We start from the raw sequence: 22,598 nt of genomic DNA, 5'->3' as shown, positions 1-22,598 counted from the left end.
GTAGCTTATTGTGAACTGAGGTCCAATTTTAACGAGTTCAGATATAATTATTTTGACATTTCATTTAATATGGTATTATCTGCCACTCAATTAATTTTTAGTTTTGGGTTAGGCCTATGTATTTCAGTTTCGTAATGGTCTTCCCAGAATTTGGTTTGATATTAATTTGATGCAGTTAAGTAAGTATACTAACATGCTTCTTAGAGAGGTCTGAGGGGAAAAAACGGAATTTAAACTAATAGACAGAGTATTTAATCCATTACTATCTGAGACATAAACCATAAAAATGATGACTTATCACCATAGCCCACATCACAGCTCCAGCTCCTCTCGCGCCTCCTGTCAATGAATGTATGAATGTGTCCGGGCGCGCGTACTTCCGCTGCCCCCGCCCGCGAGACTGGACCATCTGATCTTCATCCTACGTAAGACCGTCGCTCCGCCTCGCTCTCCTATCAGACCGTTTCCCCAACCGCATCCATTTTTGTGCATTCAAGAAATCTCTTGGAGTTAGCAGCAGCAACCAGGAGGGAATCGTGGGGAAGGTTGCGAGCGAGGACGCCGATAACCGCAATAAGGGATCGCGCGCCCCGCCATTGGACGATGCGCGAGAGCTCTCCATTCGCAGCAGCAGCCATGGGTTAGACTGCATTCACCATGATTGCGAAATAAAAGGCAAGCACTCGTTTTCTCTCCAAACACATTCGACAGGCATGCTTGGGATGCCCTCGGCTCCCGGAAACCGGCATGTAACTCGAGAAGCCCCCAGGGTTTTACACCTTATTCTCAGAAGATGCTTGTTTTTATGAGCCAGCGTGACAAGCTACATTGTGAACCGTAGCCTACTACACGCGTTCCCCATGCTGTCACGGGGTTATACTGTTTATCGTTAATAATTTTCTAAATGTACTACATCTACAATGTACACCGGCTGTGTGTGATGAATCTGATGGTATCACAGATGAGATAATGTGTTGTCATAAAACATACCGCCTTCAGGATCAGGACATAATGGCATTTAGACTACTATACACTCTAATAAATATATAATAAAATTATATATATATATATATATATATTTATGTATGTTTTTTTTTTTTTAAGAACTGTTCACTGAAAGGTTCTTTGGGGGTACCAAAAATGGTTATTTTTTGGCATCACTGTTATTTTTATGAGCGAGATCCATACAGTTATGTATCCCATAAGTCTAGAACAAGAGCACATGTGTAGGCTGCATGGATTCTCTGCAGATGTATTTAATGTTCATCCATTGCTCTTTCAGCAGCAGCTACACCTGAAAATGTCAGCTCGGGGGGCCCCGGCCGCATCCCCTGCGGCTCCTGCTCCGCCGGACATGCCGGATCTGAGCCACCTCACCGAGGAGGAGAGGAAGATCATCCTCTCGGTCATGGACCGACAGAAGAAAGAGGAGGAGAAAGAGCAGTCCATGCTGAAGTAAGCCAGCTGATTGTGTTCAGCACCCTTAATAGAAAGGGCTTGAGGGCTCTGCACTCTTAAAAGTAATTCTTCTTTATTGGCAAATAGTTCAATGGAGAACCTTTTAACATCCATTACACAAAAGGTTCTTTATAGTGGAAGAAGGTTCTTTGGATTATTAAACTGTTCTTCACATTAGAAAATGGTTATTTTCAGAACTCTTGACTAAAAGCTTCTTTAGGGAACCAAAAACGGTTCTACTATGGCATTACTGAGGGAACCTGTATTTAAAAGAGTGTCTGGCTCGCAGTGCTGCAGTCACAGGCTTGTGGATGATGGCTGCATTTGTCTCTTTAAAACCCTCCCTGTTATTTTCAGCATGACTGTCTCCTGAAATGTAATACGTCTGCTTACGTAGACTGTCAATATTAGGCTATTGTTGAGAGGGGCCCGGACAAAATGCCCGGGTTAACCATCAGAGAGGTCAATGTCACGCGCCTCGGAGGTTTTCGTGGCTCGCGCCGTGTGTGCATGTAGTATTTTGTCTCAGTTATGGTCATTCTGTGAGGCTCTGGTGGGTTGGGTTAGCTGTGGGCGCCATCTTCGCTAAAAATCCCATCAGCTGCCGTTTACCAGAGATTACTACACTTTTTAATGCGTGCTGTCGAATAGGTCAGACGTTAAACATTAACGCGAAACCTAGAGCAAGTATATTTGCGCGATTGCGGTTGCCGTGGAAGCTCCGCGCGGTGTTTTCAGCACCACGGTGCTGTCCACTCGCGCTCGCAGTGCGGATGTGTTTTCTCCTGAGTCGATGCATGTATGGAGCGCGGTGTGTGCTGGCAGAAAGTCTTTCTCTCTCTGCTTGTGTTTGCTTGACATGCTGGATTAATCGCAGGGGTGCACCTGTTTGCTGGTAGTTGGTAGGGAGTTGACATGATGTCAAGCAGTGGCAGTGGCGTCCTGCAGTGTAACATGCAAAAATTCCTCTACTTCTGCATTGGTGTAATCCTTGTTTAATTGTTATAGTGTACTGTACACATATTTGAAAACACTGAGTGATTCAGTGGGAGTATTAGAATCTGATATTTTGGAGTGCGGAATCTTAATTAATGCAGAATAGTGCCGAATCTTAAAATATTTTTATTTGTTAATTTCCAGGCTTAAATGAATTATATATATATATATATAATCTATGTTATATACTGTATATAAATAAATTTGAGTGAAAACTACAAGAGAAAAATTGGCATGAATTGGTACATTTCTTGGTATTTAATTTGTCCCCCCTCTTTTGTTTTAATTCATGCACTTGAGCTGCATGAGCTCCACAAGTTTGTATGAAACCTGATGATCATGCCAGCATGATTTGAGAATGATCCAAAAGAGCGCCTTGTACTTCAATGGAATCAAGAGCATCCGAACGTCTATACAAAGATTTAACATGATCATCAATTGCTCATACCCTGGATTACGCTATGTTACAGTCATCTGCTATTTCTGTATAAGCACTGCTACACACTGGACTTTGCTTTACTAGAGACAAAGTAAACTGATGGTTTTATCTACAATTCAGCTATAAGTATATTGCTCAAGGCCCCAAGGCATTGGGAAGAATTTAATCTATTTATTTCAACTATCCCATAATTAAGCATCTGTTTATCTAACAGTTTATCTGTTTATCTTTATTTCTCTTGCTGTCTGGTTCTAATTCTTCCCATTAAGATTTGCTCTTAGATGCAGTCGGCTCTCTTTTTAGAAAGAGAGAGAGTAGACATTATTTACTGGAGTGGCCCACTTGGCTCTAAGTTCCAAGGCTGGAGTGAACCCAGTGAACTTCTAATTCTGTGCCAGTGTACCCGCTCAGGTCTGTTTGTAGACCACCTGACCACCATCGGTGCCAAACAACGTGAGCTCCAGCTGCAGTACGTCTCTGCCATGTGCCTGCTTGTCAATGGAAAACTGAGACTATTCTGTTATGAACTAACCAATTGAAGCTTATATATGTATATATATATATATATATATATTTAAAACATATTAAAAAATAGTTAATTGCCTCAAGCTCTTATTGCAAGATGTGCTTGATTGCACTCTCAACTGTCACACTTACAGAGTGAATTGTTGGGATAGTGGCATGTTTTGATGCCTCTAGTGTTTATCACACTTTTGTGGTGGCAGGTCAGATAAGCCAGTTTCTGATAAGCCATATGCTATCATTGATCATAATAGTAAATGCATAATGCATAATCGTTAAATGCATAATGTCAGCATGTCTGGATTATGGCTGAAATGGTTCCTTTTTAAAAAAAAGTAAAAAACAAAACAAAAAACAAAACAAAAAAAGCTATCTTTTTTTTAAAGATATTTTGATAAATAGTGACAGTAAAGACATTTATAATGTTAAAATATTTCGTAAAAATTCACATTTTTTATTTCAAATAAATGTTGTTCATTTGAAGTTTCTATCAAAGAATCCTAAAAGCATATCAGACTTATTTCTGAAGGATCATGTGACACTGAAGACTGGAGTAATGATGCTGAAAATTCAGCAGGAATAAATTACATTTTAAAATAGATTAAAATAGAAACAGATATTCGTCAACTCCAAATGATGCGTTAACACTGTTGTTGTGTTGAAGGTATAATAGGACATTGATAGCTTAAAAAAATCAATGCTTTCACTGCCTGACTCAACCACAGGGAAGTAACAAAGCATGAGGAGTGAAAACAGTAGAGCAGGAAACATTTTAGCCACATTTCGCCATCTTGGAATTAAAAGGTTCTATCTGCATTCTGAGCGGTTTTGAGATATTGAGCTTCAAAGTTTTTTTGCATTCCATTTGACTTTGTTGATAAAACCTTTTTGTTTTCTAAATAAAAAGTCCCAAAATGTACACAACTTAAAAAAAACCATCACATTCACATAATGTAAATAAGTTGTCACAGAATAAGAATATGTGAATAACTCTATTAAAAAACCTTATAATTCCAAGGTGACGATTTCAACCATCCAGTTATTCTACATAACTAATTGCTATGTACTGTATTTAGTGTGTGATTTCTCTCTTATTAATGATGCTTAAAAAAAAAAAATAAAAAAAAAATCACGAATACTGCATGTTGCTTATAATTTGAGTTAGATGTAAGATGTAAGAAATGTAAATGTCAAAGAAATGTAAATGTACATCTCTTTAATCAAACCTAGGAATCATTCATGTTGCAAAACATTATATGAATGTTTGTTTTATTCTACCAGTTAGAGAGAACGTGAAGTTCCATCTCTTTCTATGGCTGTATTGGCACCTGACATGAACTTGTTTAACTGACACAGTTTTGAAGCCTGTGCCACTGGAGATCTCACAGTCACACGGTCAGATGTCAGTCTCTCTGATCTGGGTTGGATACTGTGGCTTAATCTGATCGCTGTCTTATTAATTAGTAGTCTGTGTAGTTCACCAATGTCTTTCTCACACATGTGTAATTAAGTATCATGGATTTAAAATCCAAGAAAAAAACAATTAAGAATAGCTTTCTAGTTTTGCCAGGGGCATATGAGTCCAGTGAGCAGTTATTTGTGTCTTTTTGTTTGTATGGTACTCCAAAAATACAACTTAAATGTATGGTAGTTGTATAGCATTTGAATTCAAACGGGTCATAAATTGAGAAATCAAATTTTTATTGATCTTTTGACGTATAAGAGGTCATTGTATTATAAAACATTTCCTGTAAGTTTCAGAACTTAAAACTTCTTTGTTTGTCCAAAAACAGCTTTTATTGAAACCAAGCTCAGAAAACGACTTGTTTCGGATTTTGTCTCATCACATCGGAGTGCGACGAAAGACCGCCTCTACAGAAGAAGATCAACGCTTACTTCTACATCATTGCCTCTCTGCCATGTAGTAGTAAATACGAGACAGACGCAAACACAGGATCGATTACTCCAGCAACAAAATGATAGAGATGCCTCTGAGGATTACAAGACATGAAGGATCACAATTCTTGTGATCCTAACATCCTAACATTAATAACGCGTGAACTTTGTTTTTAACGATTGTGTGTTGTATTATGTGCTTTTAACGTTTGTTCGCTTTATTTTACTGCCTATTCTTTTTTTATGGGATTTTACGGTATAAATTATATGTATGCAGTAGTTATAATACATTTATTCATTTTCTGAGCATAGGCCTAAAGAAATTTCCTATTTAAACTGTCATGAATCTTGAATGCTTTGGTGCAGACTTAAGTTTGATCTCTTTTTAAAGACGACACTTGGCAGATTATTGCTGAAGTGAAAAAAGTAAAAAAGTAAATAAAATATATGTATTTTAATATTATATTTTATAATATAAAATATATACATATATATGTATATACAATTTTGCATTTATTGTTATGAAAAATGCATAAAAATTTACAATTTTCAATTTTTATATGAAATATTTTCCAAAACACGTCTTACTCTAAAACTCTGAGAACAAGTAGTGTTCCAAATTTAAGGTTGATATCTCAAAAAAAATTGCTTTCAATAAGAATTTTTTTGTGCGCAGTAACAAAAGTTTCAAATTGATAAAATTCGTCTCCTGTTTATTTCCAATGCGGAAATAACCGCGAACAATACAAGTGTGACTATTTTTTTTCAGGACCATTTAACCTTTTTAAATCATGTCCATGATTTTTTTTGTGTGTTCACACAGAAATAGCCAAAACCTTTACCAAGTTGCGTACCATTCAGATGAAGTTAACTGTTACCCAATCATAGCAGTGGGCATTTACTTCCAAGTCTTGAATGCGGAACGCCTATCAAAATGGAGTGTTCGAAAGAGGGTCAGAAACTTGATAGAAAATAGCTTATTACTTCTAAATTTTAGGATGTTGATGACCAAATGTGGCAATTTCTGGGAACGACAAAAAACATCTATCAGTCTATCATGTCTGTACACATTCAGAGTAATCTGTTGGCATTGTATAAATTCGGGAATAAAAGTTAAAAATAGTTGACAACTCAAAGTTCAATCTGTTTGATTCTGTCTGCTCCGTCTAGCTGTTTTTTAATGTAGTGTTGCACATCCCCAATATCAGTGGCTGATTTTGAAATGTACTTTGGCAGGGCATGCTAAAAGAGCACAGCACAGGCGGTCAACTGAGGTGACACTGTGTTTTAGCAGATACGTTCATATCTTGTGCACTCACTCCTGAGTATTAAGTGCTAAGAGTGATGATCTATGGAAAAATGAGGCTTCTTATGAAGATTAGAGAGTTTTTGAAAAGTCAGTCAAGTACTGGTTAAGTATTAATCAAGTAAGTGCAGACCCACTGCACCATGTTATAGTCTGTTTCTTCGTCTCTGTGTGTCTGTTTTGATAGTAGTACTTAAGTCTCACACACACTCTCTCCTTTAAGAGGTGTCTGGTGGGTTTGTCCTCCTCAGCTAGAGAATGGAAGAGTGAAGTGGTCTGATAAACCTCTTATGGTGGAAAAAATCTCATACCTTGTTGAATACCTTCGTGCATTTAAGTTTAGAAATGTTCATATTGACAGGCGTTTCAAACTGGATTTAAAGGTGAGGTGCTTCATTTATAAATGTTAAAATTCTTTCTTGTGTTCCAGTTTATGTGCAGAGTCATCTCTAAGCTATTTATAGGTTGACTTAAATGCAAACAAGTGGCTCTTTCAAAACTTTGTTTGCTTGTTTGACCATTCTGGCATGCCAGATTTTGGCTGTACCTGTCGAGAGAGTTTGGAAGTATAGTTGCGTAATTGTTTTGAATGTACTTGTAGTGTGTACTTCAAATCTTAAAAGAATATATATATATATATAATATATATATATATATATAATATTTATATATAAACTGCTCTTGCAGATAATAGTATATTAATTAAATAAAAAAAAAGCCACTTAATTGTACTTAATGAGAGTACACTTTCATGACTTAAGTACACTTTGTAGTAATGTCAAAATAAAAAAGTTTTACTTACTGGTAAGTACATATTAAATAATTTTGTTTTATTAATCTTTTGTCATGTTTTAAAGAAGTACACTTATTTTGATGTCTTGACTAACATACTAAAACACATGTAAAGAGCTTTATATAAGAGATTATAATTTTAACTGAAGTGTGTTATTCGATATTACATTTAAAATTAATATATTTTAAATGTACTAAATTGCAACCTTTTCAAGTTTCAATAGAAGTTACATTACAGGATATTTTAGTTTACCATAAATGCTTGTCAGTACATTCATCAGTACACTTTAACCATATTTCAAAAACAATAAAAGTAATTATTTAATTATATATGAAGTACTTCATATTATATATAATGTACTATCTACTTAAGTGGATCAAAAACACTTTAAAGTTTAACATTTAACATAAATAACTATGATACATTTTAATTTAATTTCAATTGACATACATTTAAGTACCTGAAAACATTACATTCAGTTTGTAATTAAAGGGATAGTTCACACAAAAGTAAAAATTCGGTCATATTTTTTTTTAACCTCATGTCGTTCCAAACCTGTATGACTTTCTTTCTTCTGTGGAACAGAAAATAAGATATTTTGAGAAATGTCTTTGTTTTTTTGTCCATACAATGGAAGTTGATGGTAACTAAAACTGTTTGTTTACCAACATTCTTCAAAATGTGAAGAAAGAAATGCATAGGTTTAGAACGATATGAGGGTGAGCAAATGATTACATCATTTTCATTTTTGTGTGAACTATGCCTTTAAGTATATTCTTTTAAAATATATTATTTCTGCCGATAAGTACTCTTTTGTTTTTTTAAGTATGTCTAAGTGTAAATTTGTCTGATTTATCTAATTTGTCTGAACAATGAAACAAAACAAAAAACTATGCAGAAAAGATGGGGAAATGATATACTGTATATATATATATATATATATATACACAAGTTATTTATTTGATCAGATTACGCTTCACTAAGCATCTAGCATTATAGCACATACAATTTTGCAAGGGTTGACTACAGTTCACAGTACTACTGTTCGCAGAGATTTTCAATGCATACAACTTCTTTGTCTATGCTGGGATTGAGCTTGTTATGTCTGGTCTGGTCTGATCATTTTAATGTTGCTGGTTTAGTGTCAGGTAGGGCCACTAATGAAATGAATTACTGGGAACCGCCTGTCAATTCTGTGCTCTTGGGTAAGGCACTTTTCCCCAGGATGCACCAGGGGGAGAGTCCCAGCAATTAGCGCACCGAAAAACATATCTGCTAAATGACAAATAAAGTTGTCTATCTAAAAGCACATTGTATCTATTATGTGCTTTCAGCTTTAAATTTAGAACTAAATTAAGACTTCTTTCAACATCTGAGTTGGAATTTGATTGGACTTGTCTGTATGTCTTCGTAATTGTCTCATAATGTCACATAATGCACAAAGGCAGATTTAAGAGAGAAAGTCCTTCGGATATTCCTTATGACAGCACACTGAGTGAGTGTGGCGTTTAAGAATTGGGGAATGCTCAGAATTTTCATTTTTGGGTAAGCTATCTCTTTTATGAAAATATGTGACATTAATCTATGTGTGTAAAATACATTTATAAATAATAAAGGCTGTGTCTTTATACTGTTATATTCAGTTGTTCTGTGATTTGCAGTTTCATCTACTGTTAGGTACTGTTGCTTTAAAATGTTATTAGAAAAATCCACATTCCATGTTCCATTCACTCTGCATTCAAACTTTTGTGTCTGACTTGTTCTGGCCAAGTGGATGTTTTAGCCTGTATTGAGTGAGTTTAGCTGTGTTACAGAACCTAGCTTAGCATCATGCTAACACCAATCTCTATAGAACACTGCAATGTTCTATACCCGCCATTTTTAAAATATAATATAAAAAATGTACAAAAGATTTTGTAAGTATATTGCGCAGTTGTGCTTGGTCTGTATAACTAATTGTTTCAATGTTATTTTGTGGGTTTTAGTGAAAATGGCCAGTCCTTTGCAACAAAGGAGTCCTTTCCTTTGCAAACAATATTATCAAAATGACTAAATCTGGTCAATTGACTTTGAATATTTGTTGTTTTCTGAATTTGAGCGATCACAATGTCCACAGAATTACTGCAAAGCACCGTGAGACCATGCAGAATGTAAGGCACTGGGCAGGTTGAAAAAGACTAGCGAAAGTTTTCACAAGAGACTGAAAATCACCTCACTGGTTGTACGCTTCAAAATAACTTCCAAAGTCTTGGATGAGACGTGCAATTGTGAGGAACCTCCAGCTTCATCTTAAGCCCTATTCGGACAGGATTAGTTTTACAAGGGTTGATGGAGTAATGTAATTTTACCACAGGACGTCTGTAATATTATTGGCCAATTCGTATGGGATAAGAAATCTACCAGAAGTAAAACTACCAGAAGTGGGAGGGGTAACTCGATTTACACACCGCTGTCACTTCCCTGTCGTCATGTGTGTATTACGTTGCTTCCTGATATGTATGTATAACAGTCAGGTCTGGTTGAACAATTTATTAATGAAATTAATTAAATTCAGATTGGATTCTATTGGTAAAAGGCACTTACCTAGAGCTAAAAGAAGTTGTGTGCCTCTAACAAGTGCTTTCGACCTTTATTTGATCTGAATGGTATGCGGAAAACACTTGAGGTTTGCCACAGACTTGACATCCCACCCCCTAGAAAGCAACTAAATGCTTCTTAAAGCGCCTCCATACTTGAAAAACTGCGGAAAATTACTTTTATTGAGGAAATTTAATTACAGTATTTAATGATTACTGAGATGGCACATTCGGATGGGACTAAAATCACTGAGAAGCTCTGGAAATAATTACTTTACCCCACCTCCATGTAAAAGTAATCCTGTCCGAATAGAGCTTTACACTGCAAGGCTAGTATGGAGGATCTGTTTGGAGATCGAATGTGTAATTTCGAACACAATAACGATCCTAAACACCATGCACAAAGCTACAGTGGTGCAAGTGCACTTGATCTCTGCATCAGAGCTGTACTGTATTAGGACTTAGTGTCAGGCATTTAGAATGGCCAATGCTGATTGGCTAATAACAGGTTGTAATCTCTTTACTTGTTCTGAAAGGCACAGTGTTTAGCTGGCCAAACGTACACTGGGATTTCCACAGGACCATAAAATATTTCCATATTAAAGTTTGGGAATTTTCTTTTCCCCCATGATGCCATAAACTCATCTCTGTCATATATGACCTTTTAAGAGACCTCAGTCTCAAGTAATCAGTCTTATGTCAAACCTGTTGTGTAACAGGATTAACACTATGCTTGTTTGTGCTGGCTTTAAAAAGTTGCTGTACAAGTATGCTACTTTTTTACACAGACTATAGTATATACAACAACAATACAGTAACTGTACTGTAATCTTACTGGACTTTAAATTTACAGTAAAAACATATTTCATTAACTGATATAATGTTATTATACCAACCTAGTGAAGTACTAAGATGCATTTTGTACCTTTGTAATACACTGACAACCACCATAAAATATGTGGTAAAGAGCCACCGTTGTAAGTAGCTTTTCTACAAGCTGATAAATACATATATGGTGCACAAAATTTGTTCATCAGACAGGAAATGGAAGGCCCAGTCGATCACATTGCATTGTGGGATATGGTGTTCTATGCAGTGCGTCCTGGTTGTATGCTGCACATTTGAGCATAATATTGTGTAGAGTATGCATACTGTATGCTGCAGAAATAGTGAGAAAATATGGTAGTACTCTACTGTCTCCTGAGCATTGTGGATATGTGATATGTGCATCTCAAGTTAAAATTATGTTGGTAATATAAAAGTTCTCAAATTAACAGTGTGTTAATTGTACAGTAGGTCAGGTGTGTTTTATAACCCATCATTTGTTGGGTTTTACACAAAAGGTCTTCAGATTAAAGATTAATTTAATGTTACTTACAATATCAATAGTCACATATAAGGAAAAACAGTTCTATTTCTCTCATTACATATTATTTTTTCTCTTTTTGTTAAAATATTTCATGTTTATATGATTTTTATATTCATGCTTTGTTTATGTATGTCTGTTTCTATAACACACATGACTCATATTTATTTTTATAACCATCTACCTTATTGGGGCTGCCATTCTTCAATGATCTCATAATTTTCTTATATGATCTCAAATCTGATTTCAAATGTTGAATTTGATTAATTTTGTATCACAATATAACAAAAATATTTTCACTGTAAAATAAAGTTTATTCCAATAAGACTTTGTCTTGATTTTAATGACAAAAATACAAAGTCATCAGCAGTGGGTTTAGTATTTTTTTAACTACAGTCCTATGTGAAATCTCGAGCATACAGGAACACCAGCCATCCATATCCAGCCTACATTTCAAACTTCATAAACTCTGATGATGATTAAATACTATAGAGCTTGTTTCTGCCACAGAATAAAAATAAAAAAGTGAATTGCGACTTTTTGTATACAATAAGCACAATTACCGGAAATAAAGATATAAACTCTCAATTTTGACTTTTTTCTTACAATTTCAAGTTTATATCTCGCAATTCTGAGTTTATTTAACTTGAAATTCCAACGCTATCTCACAAACAATTTGTACGAATTTGTACGAGTGATTAAAAGGTGGCTAATTCGTACAAATTCGTTCGTACGATTTGTCTAAACCCACGTGATGGGTAGGTTTAGGGGCGGGGTCAGGGGTAGGTCATTCATACGAATTCATGTGAATTTGGCAACTTGTAAAATATGTACGATTTAGCAAAAATTGTACAAATTTGTACGAGTGAGGTTGTATGAATTGGTACGAATTAGCCACCTCGTAACATCACAATTCTGACTTTATTTCTCGCAATTGTGAAATATAAATGTGCAATTGTGAGTTATGAAGTCTGAATTGAGAGAATTTTTTTTCTCTGAATTCCAAATTTATATCTTGGAATTCGGACTTTATAACCTGCAGTTGCGAGCTTAGCATACCTCACAATTGCAAAAAAAAATAAAGATATAAACTTTTTTTGCCACAATTGTGTTCAAAGTTCTGAAATGTTTTCTTTTAATTGTGAGATATACAGTAGTGGTCATTACTGGGACCCTTGGTAATTATGATCAATAAAGGATGTGAAAATAAATCTGAATTGCTTATCCTTTTGATCTTTCATTAAAAAAAAAAAACGGGGGGGGGGCAGGGGGGTCACATTATGAAATAAATGTTTTTCTCTCAATACACGTTGGCCACAATTATTGGCTCCCCTAGAATTTTTTATGAGTAAAATATTGAAGAACATTTCCATTTATATTTAAACAATTTTAGCACACCAGAGTGACTAGGAACATGAAATTGTCTAGCTATGACTTTCACAGGAGTATAAATATGAGGTCACACAAATGACAAATTCCCCTTAATCATCCATTACAAAGGTAAAACCAAAGAATATAGTTCTGATGTGCAGCAAAAGATTGTTGAAAATCACAAAATCAAGCGTAGCGTCAGTTCTGGCAGGTCACGTTAGTCAAGCTCGCATCAACTGACTCTCAGCTGATCCACGTCTACCAATATGAATACGAGGCCTATCACTGTATACATATATAAGCTCCTTCAGTATTATCAGCAGCTATCGCGTTTCTCAGGAGCTAATAACCCTCCTCCATCCCCAGCTCCTCCTCTCGTCAGTCAGGATTTGGCATTATGATTCCCCCTGAATCAGACTAAAATTCTGTAATTATGTTGTACATTCAGATTAATTAATGATATCTGCAATACATTCATATTGGTTCTATTCTGGGCCCGGTTTCCCGGTAACGCTCACTCTTAGCGCGCTAAGAAAGCTCGAAAGATATATCTTACCAAAGTTGTTTATGTTCCTAAGTGTGTTCCCCGAACCATACCTTAGGAAGCTGCTTAAGATATACCTTCTTACATGCGACGTTACCCGGCGCTGTCCGTGGCGATGGTGCTGAATTGTTTGATATCGATGGCTCGAGAATCAATTATTCTCTCGTGCAGGGGCTGTTTATGTGAGAAAGCGGTGATCTTTATAAATGAAGCACTTCAGAAATAGTTGAAATTGCAATTTATTATGATTATTGGATATTATAAAAAATAATATAATAATAGCCTATAATAGCCTAGCCTACATATTTTAAAATTGTAACATATATTGCTGCCACAATAACCTTTTCACAAATTTATGTGCCTTCTTCTCTTTCCCATTTTTGTTCGCTGAGGTGGAGCTGCGATGAAATATTGTTCTTGTAAATACTTTCCAGCATTTCAGTAATAAAAGTTTACATCTTGCATACGGTGCTCGGCAGTGATCAAAAAGGATTTAACCGTGAATTTTGAATCTCTTGTAAACTCAGAGATGTGGATTCAGACGGCAATTAAATTACCACACGACCTGTTTGTCAAAAAACAGAAGGTACTAATTTGGCCAGGGATTTTTACGCGGGTTGGGTGAGAAAAACACTGATATTATGGATTCGGACGGCACTAAAATCACCGACTTACCCCTGTAAATGTTTAAAATACCGGACGAGCCCATGAGAAACAATATTAGCGTCCGAATAGGACTTAACTGACAGTAGCCTATGCTTTCACTGGCCTTTAAAAGAGCGTTTTAATTAAATTAATAATATTGTATAATAATATAATTAAAAATCTAACAACAATCAGTGTAATGACAATTTTATTCTTTGCATGAAAACACTTGAATTAGCCTAATTTAATACTGTCTGGGTGTATTAAAACTTCAGAATTATATTCATATAGACCTGCAACAGTGATAAGGTAAAGCTAAGAGTGGTCCAGACCAACCTTACGAAAGTGTGACTTACAGAAGATATACTTAGCGAACGAACGTTTCGGGAATCGTGCCATAAGGTTAAGAGAGAGGTTAAGGAATAGGTTAAGAACTACTTAGAGATAAGAACGCTTTGGGAAACCGGGCCCTGTTCGGTAAGTAACTTTAAGTAACTATTCGGTATGCTAGGCTGCATGGATGCGCAGGGAGTTCTTGCACAGAACAGAACCATACCGTCAATCCTAACTGTATGCTAATTGTCAATCGTATTTGACGATAGTGGTCCTGACAAAAATGAAAGTGGCTGTAAGAAAATAGCTAAACCATTGAAAATTCCCATTTCCAACATCAGGGCAATAATTAAGAAGATCCAATCAATAGGAAATGTTAAGAATCTGCATGGAAGATGACATGTGTATTGTCTTAATGCATGGTGAGGAAGAAAGTTTGAGTAACCAAAGATTCTCAAAGGATCACAGATGGAGAATTGCAGAAATGAGTTGAGTCTTAGGGTCAGAAAACCTAAAAAAACCCAACCTACATCACCACATGTTGTTTGGGAGGGTTCCAAGAAAAATCCTCTGCTGTCATTAAAAACAAACTCCAGCATTCAGTTGACAAATACTGGAACTTCAAACGGGACCGGCTTCTATGGTCAGATGAAACTAAAAAAAGAGTTTTTTGGCAGCAAACCCATCAGATGAGTTTAGTGAACTTTGGGATAAAAAAATTTTCTGGCCTATTTTTCTGCCAGGTTCTGGACATATTGTTCAGATATTTTTTTTTCTTTCTTTTTTTTTTTTTTTTTAAATTGGCAGCCTGCTAGAAATCTTATATTAGGCTGTGGTTGGATCTACCAGGACAATGATCCAAAACAAACATCAAAATTCTGTATGAAGGAATGATCTCTGATCTCTTGTCAAGTGTTCTTCAAACTCATCAGGCATTATAGGAGAAAACTCAGAGCTGTTATCTTGTTGCAAAAAGAATCGAATAAAAGGTTGTGGCCAATGTGTATTAGAAAACATTTATTTCATAATGATATTTTCCCCCCATTTTCCATTGTTTTACTTTAATGAAAGGTTAGATTTTTTTTATAATTTTTTTTTGATATAAGGTCAAAAGGATTAACAATGCAGATTAATTTTCACAGGCTTCTTTGTTTCATATTTACCAAGGGTATCAATAATTCTGACCACGACTATTTTTTATATTCTGTGACAGAAAGAAGCTTCCATAAATTTCTGCCTTAGTAAAGTTATAATTCTTAAAGGTCCAATAGCATGAAATGTAATGATGTTAATATTATTTAATATTATTAATAATTATATTTAACAATTTGACACATTATTTTGGCAGCCCCAAAATTTTTATTTTATTTTACTATTATTAGTTTTCTGACTTCATTATGCCATAATTTAATTTGTTTTTGATATGTCCGTTTTGATTTTGTCTTATGTTTTGCCCTGTGTGTGTGATGAGCTGTTGAACATATCTTTTTAGGGAACCTCCTAAAGAAGACACAAAGCCTCAACCAGCTCAGTGAGTACAAGCAAATTCTTTTAGCATACTTTAAGCTTTCAGTCTTCTTTCTTCGCCGTTTGCTGTCTATGATACATCCCTCAGAGCTGACCTATGATCAGTTATTTGGCTTTATGATGTTCTGTAGTTGAAAACTCAGGACTAGTCCTTCTAGGGCCCTTTTCCCCATTTGATTTACTGAAACTGTTCATGCTTTCTCATCCTTCTAACCTTTGGGTTGTACGTTTAATTGCAAATCTGTGTTGCTGTAGTGACCCATATGTACATGTAGTTGGTCAGTTTCTCCTCCACCGTCCTCCAGTATACAGAACTAGTTTCCTCTTGTGATTCACCTGCTTTCATATTGTGGCTTCTTTCTCCACCCTTAGTTCTAATGCTGCCGTTTCTCTGATCACTGATCTATTGCATTACACTCTTGTTTTCCAGTAAAAAAAAAGAAAAAAAAAAGAAACATCCTTCAAACAAGATCAGTTTACTTGAGAAGTAAAACAGAAACTTTTTTAAAAAAAATGTATATCTTTAAGAAAGTTTTTTTTTATGTCTTACCCCATTAGCATTTTTTTTTTATAGTGCATTAGAAAATTATTATTTTTTCTTTTTACAATGTAATGACTTTTTAATTTTCACTACATGCACTACTGTAAAAAGAATTTGGGGTCAGTAAGATTTTTTAATGGTTTTGAAAGGGCTTTTATGTTCACCAAGGCTTCATTTATTTGATCAAAATACATTAAAAACAGTAATATTGTCATATATTCTTACAATTTAGAATAAGTATTTTCTATTTGAATATATTTTAAGATGTCATTTATTCTTGTGATGCAAAGCTGAATTTTCAGCATCATTACTCCAGTCTTCAGTGTCACATGATCCTTCAGAAATCATTCTAATATTCTGATTTGCTGCTCAAGAAACATTTCTTGTTTCTTATTTTCAGGATTCTTTGATGAATATAAAGTTCAAAAGAACCACATTTATTTAAAATAGAATGTCTACATAAATGTGTGTGTGTGTGTATATATATATATATATATATATATATATATATATATAAAACGTCTCGGGTTACGACTGTAACGTCTCGGTTACGTATGTAACCCTCGTTCCCTGAGGAGGGAACGGAGACGTTACGTCAGTGAATGACGAATGGGGGTTTCGCTTAGAATCCTATCACCTTCAAGTTTTAGAAAACGAGCCAATGGCATGGAAAAAGAGGGGGGTGTGGGCCGAGGAAATATCGTCGGCGCTTTGTTCCACACCGTCACCCTCAGGTCACCCTGTCCACCAGCCAAAGTACCACCTCTCAAAGAGGGGGTAGATCGGGGTGTGGATGAGGGGACTTTCGCTCTAGTAAGGTCATTGTCTTGACCACAGTGTAGCGATGGTCATGTTCCCGCAATGAGAACATGATTCATCCACAAAAGCTGCCTTAGCGTGATCTATGGCCAAACACGCAAGGCAGCGATGGTGCCCATCAAACTGAGAAACAGTCCGACCGCAACCAGAAGTGTTATTGTAAGAATGATGGAAGACCAGGGCGGAATGCAGTTAACAGTCTTTAATGAATAAAGGATATAGTCCTCAATAATAGAACACAAATCACAGGCTTAAATCAGAGCCAGAACAGAAACTGCCAGACGACTGGAACTTTAGAAAAACAGCATCAACCTCCACGAGGACAGAGGCAGGGACCCAGAGAAGCACACAGCCAGTCAGGAGATGTGAGGCAGCAGAAAAGGGCGAGCAGCATTGAGCAGGCACAGAACAGGTACTCTGCAAACAGGCACAGCTGGGTAATTCACAGTCTGATGGCAGTATTACTCACAGCAGAAATAATGGTTTCTCTTTCCACAAACAAGACCGGACAGGACAGGACAAGACTAGAGAGCTGACGTTTCTCACGAGAGGTCATCGAATAATCCGACAACAGGATAGGGCTAGGAAGAGAGAATAAGAGGCAGAAACAATCAAGAGGTAAAAGGGAACAGGTGAGAAGGGAACGAAAGGGGAAACAGCTGTAAGAGATAATGAGTGGAGGAATGGATGTGTGTGCGTGATTGTGTGTGCGAGTGAGTGTGTGACCACAAGAGGGAGACAAAGAAAGAGGAAAAGAGACCAGGATCATGACAAGAAGTGCACGGGTGATACATCTTTATAAAGACGTGCCACGCGCAAGCTCTTTTGTGAGAGGGAAAACTCTGCAGAGTGCTGAAGCGACCAGGGAGAAGCACACGACTGGCAGATCACTGCACAGATCAGCAGGCAATGTGAACTCGCTGGAATTCGCCGTCATATCAACACCTGGAGAGTAGCTTGTCTCGAAGAGTGAAGATCTCAGAATGGCTTGTAGGAGTGAAGATTACTCTTGGCTCCGAAATGAAAACATAATACGAGATTGCCACCGCTCCTCCTTTTATACCCACGTGGTGGGGCAGAGTCGCGGCATGCAATTTCCGCAGACCCAAGGCATTTTCCATGCCATTGGCTCGTTTTCTAAAACTCGAAGGTGATAGGCTTCTACGCAAAACCCCCATTCATAGTGACTGAACGAAAGGGAAAGAGACACTGCGTCGAGACGCTGTGGGAGCGCCTCTGCGTGATTGCGTCATGAAGCACTTATGAAATCAGTCCAATAGCGTGACGGAACGTCATGTGACGTCATCGACTAGGAAACTATAAAGCATACCTGGAACAAACAGTCACTAGCTTCTGATAGGCTGAAAGTCGCTCACAGGCATGCAGGGAGTATGGCAGAGCGACACAGTGTCTTGTTCCCTCTTCAGGGAACCAGGGTTACAGTCATAACCCGAGACGTTCCCTTTCAAGGGAACTCGAGCTGCGTCAAGACGCTGTGGGAACACTATACCCATGATGCCATAGTAACAAGTGCCTGTCCGTGTGAAATCTCTGCGCACACCAATACAAAAGCACCTGTGCCCCTGGAGTGGAGCCGAGGTCAAGGTCAAAAACCTCACTCCTGACGATAATGTTTTAGAAGCAGCCATAATCCTAGTCTCTTGGTCACAGTGCCACAAAGGAAATGTTACTAGAGGGTGTATCCCCAAGGATACACCACTTAAAGGATCGTGATAAGCAGCTAAGGCCACCATGTACACCTTTATTGTGGAGGGGGATAGACCTGCGGAGAAACGCTCCTGCTGGAACTCCAGCACTGCAACCACTGGGCAGATAACTGGGTCTTGAAAGTGGATGAAAAATATCCACTTCAAGATGTAGAGTTTCCTCGTGGAGGGAGCTCTGGAGTGGAGGATGGTCCAACAACCTCAGTTGAGAGACCTGAACTTATGAGCTGGGCTCCCTCAGAGGCCAAGCCCAAAGTTTCCACATTTCTGGGCGGGGGTGAAGGATCAACCCGCTCACCTGAAAGAAAAGGTCCTCCCTGATCGAATCTCCAGAGGAGAGCCCTCAAGGAGAGACTCTAGGTCAGAGAACCATACTCAAGCCTGCCAAAATGGGGCTATTAACATAAGACGGTCCCCGTCCCGGCGAACTCTCTTCAGAACTCCCGGGAGCAGAGCGATCGGGGGAAATGCTTACAGACGTGACCTCGGCCACGTCTGCACCATAGCGTCCAGCCCCAGAGTGAGAATCACAGTGGACAGTGTGTGGTCTCTTAAGATGCGAACAGGTCTACTTCTGCTCTATCAAAGTTTTTCGGCCGCTGCCTCGACAGGATGTCTGCTCCCTGATTTAAAAACCCCGGGATGTAAATTGCCTTTAAAGAGAGCAAATTCCCTTGGGCCCACAGGAGGATCTGGTGAGCCAGTCTGCATAATTGACGTGACCTCAGACCCCCCTTTTGGTGATGTAAGTGACCACTGATGTGTTGTCCGTGCAGACAACTTTAAACTGTCTGGTAGGAAGTGTTTGAGAGCTCAAAACACCACCATCATTTCTAGCCGATTTATGTGCCAAGAATGAAGATTGTCCTGCCACAGATCTTGCGCCGAGCGACCACTCATCCTGTGAAGGAAGCATCTGACGTTAGCATGACAAGAAGCCCCCAACACTAGGCCTTGGACAAGGAACGAAGGTTTCTTCCACATGTCTAAGGCAAAACAGATTTCCCCTTGGAGAAAACCCCTTGGTTTTGTGGTTTTGCGCCACCACTGCAGGGGCCTCATGTACAGGAGGCCAAACGTTATTACTTTGGACGCCGCTGCCATGAGACCCAACAGTCTCTGAAACTGTTTCACAGTGAGTGACTGGCCTAGCCAAACTTTCTCATGTGAGACAAGAACGACATTTCGATGCCGAACCGCCACATGCTCGGATTGAGCTATGATAAACCTAGGCCGAAGGGAAGAACTTTCGATTAAGTAACGGTTTTAAACCCCTTACTCCCTGCTGGGAGGAGAAACCCTTTCTATAGCCTCCTTTTGCAGAAGAGTCTGTACTTCTCCATAACCAGAGCCTGCTCGGGATCCACCACCGTAGGGAGGACCCCTAGAAATCTGGGCGGAAGAGAACCGCTGAATTCTGTAACCCTTTTCTATAGTGAGCAGGACCCAACGAGATATATTTGGCAGTAGCTTTCATGCTGCCATAAAATCTACTAAGGGGACCTGTCTCTCGAGACTGGCCTCTGGTATTGGTCGAACAGCTACTTCGGTGCCCTGTAACGGCGAACCGGCAAGGAACAACCGAACTGACTTTTCTACGACCCTCCTCGGAGGATTGTTGGGAAATGCAGGCACCTCGGCGCCCGGAAGCGACGAACCGGCAGGGAACAACCGAACTGGCAGTGCTGCGACCCTCCTCAGAGAGTCGCTTCCCAGAGGGCGCCGAGGAGAAACGGGCACTGTATTTTGATGAGGTGGAAACCATTTCTCCCCAGAGGGGACTGCCCTCAGAAGTCTGACGGCCTCAGCGTCAGGACTTCTTAGTCGAAGCCTTCTCCGAGATAACAAGATCTCAGGTCATCAGATCTGTCTTATCCCAAGACGACTACGGCTGAGACTACTAAAGGAACCAGCCTCTCAAGACTGGTCTCTGGTATTGGTCGAACAGCCACTTTGGTGCCCTGTAATGGCGAACCGGCAGGGAACAACAGAACTGACTGTTCTACGACCCTCCTCGGAGGATCGCTGGGAGATGCATGCACCTTGGCGCCCTGAAGCAGAATGTTGTTCCAGGATCAACAAAAGATGTTGATCCAGGAACATGTCTTTTTTGGCATAATTATGGCGACCAGTTCCACAGAATGCAAAGAGTAAGCGGGACAGAGAGAAAACACATTTCCTTATCCCAAGACGACTATGGCTGAGACTACTAAAGGAACCAGCCTCTCGAGACTTGTCTCTAGTATAGCTTGAGAAGCCAATCCAGCGTCCTGAAACGGATGACCGGCAGGAAACAACCGAACTGACCCCTCTTAAACCCTCCTTCTGCGAGTCAGACACTGAGACTAGAACTCGCTGGAGGGCACCGAAGGAAGATGGGCACCATATAATGAGGTGTTATCCATTTCCCCCCAGGAATTCACCATTTATTTCCTCAGAATTAAACGACTCCTCAAAGATCAGATGAGTACATATTTAATTTTCTCAAAAATCAAATACAGCCAAATATCAACCAGAAACGTAAACACGGTCTGGATGAAAAGCTGAATAGTATAATAATACAGACATCTAAGTCCTAAAAGATAAGATGAGTACATATTTAATTTTCTCAAAAATTAAATGCAGCCAAATTTCAACCAGACAAGTAAACATGATCTGGATGAAAAAGCTGAATAGTATATTAATAAAGACCTCTAACTCCTCAAAGATAAGATGAGTACATATTTAATTTTCTCAAAAATTAAATGCAGCCAAATATCAACCAGACAAGTAGAAACGGTCTAGGTGAAAGGCTGAATATATTGTATTAATATAGACTTCAAATCAGAAGAGTATTTAACATTTAATTTAGTCAAAATTAAATGCAGCCAGAAACAAACAGACAAGAATACATGGTCTGAATGACAGGCTATAATCTCAAACAAAAAGAACCATAGCCTAAATAATAATATGCAAACACTAGTTTGCACACAAACATAAAAGAAAGAGAGAAAGGGAATTCCCGTCTGCTCAGTTCCCTGCATATATATACATTGCGGACCCATTATCTACACATTACCTCGGCAAATGCGAGATGAGCCACTAGATTTTTATTGCAGAGATGCAGACAAATAATCTACGCGCGATCTGAGCCATTAGATTCTTATTGCAGATATGTAGACCTGTAATCTATGCGCTGCCTCGGCACACGCGAGATCCGAGATCGAGTCACAGAATCTTTATTGCAGACCCTTAATCTACACGCTGCCTCGGCAAACGCGAGATCTGAGCCAAATCATTTTTATTGACTTTCTTCACTCGAAAAAAAAGCCAACAGGAGCAGAGCTAAAACTCTCGATAGTGCATATGTTACACGTCAGGAATTTATGAATGAACACTGTCAGTCCCCTTTACTAGAGCTGACCATGCATGCTCCACTCCCAGACAAACAACACATAAATCGCTTGTGTCCCCACTCGTAATGAAGCGAGGGCAGGGAGGAACACAAGATCCAAAAAGCTGTTTGCTCACCATTATACTCCTGTCAAGATATATATGTATGCTTGTGGATAAACAACAATAAATAGACAGAGACAGTTTCACACAAAGTGCTTGCTGAAGACACAGAAGCTAGTGACTGTTTGTTCCAGGTATGCTTTATAGTTTCCTGGTCGATGACGTCACATGACGTTCCGTCACGCCATTGGACTGATTTCATAAGTGCTTCATGACGCAGTCACACAGAGGTGTTCCCACAGTG

At 38.3% G+C, this 22,598-nt stretch overlaps 1 protein-coding gene across 29 annotated transcripts in view; it reads left to right on the top strand.

Moving 5' to 3' along the window:
- Positions 1 to 402: 402 nt before the first annotated feature.
- The window catches only part of rims2b (regulating synaptic membrane exocytosis 2b), a 167,831-nt gene continuing 145,635 nt past the window's right edge, over positions 403 to 22,598 (top strand). For 24 of the 29 annotated variants that reach the window (XM_084130401.1, XM_084130384.1, XM_084130402.1 and 21 more), the window contains exons 1-3: positions 403 to 675; positions 1,286 to 1,455; positions 15,738 to 15,776. In XM_084130401.1, coding sequence (XP_083986527.1) covers positions 1,301 to 1,455; positions 15,738 to 15,776 — 194 coding nt within the window. In that variant the 5' untranslated portion in view covers positions 403 to 675; positions 1,286 to 1,300. Of the gene's footprint in view, positions 676 to 1,282; positions 1,456 to 15,737; positions 15,777 to 22,598 lie in introns of all 29 variants that reach the window. The other 5 variants (XM_084130380.1, XM_084130393.1, XM_084130390.1 and 2 more) reach the window with 2 other exon arrangements.

The sequence above is a fragment of the Abramis brama genome (assembly GCF_963993115.1).
Source record: "Abramis brama genome assembly, chromosome: 12".
Lineage (NCBI taxonomy): Eukaryota > Metazoa > Chordata > Actinopteri > Cypriniformes > Leuciscidae > Abramis > Abramis brama.
The sequence above is the reverse complement of the archived record's forward strand: the minus strand, read 5'-3'. Positions and strand labels throughout refer to the sequence as shown.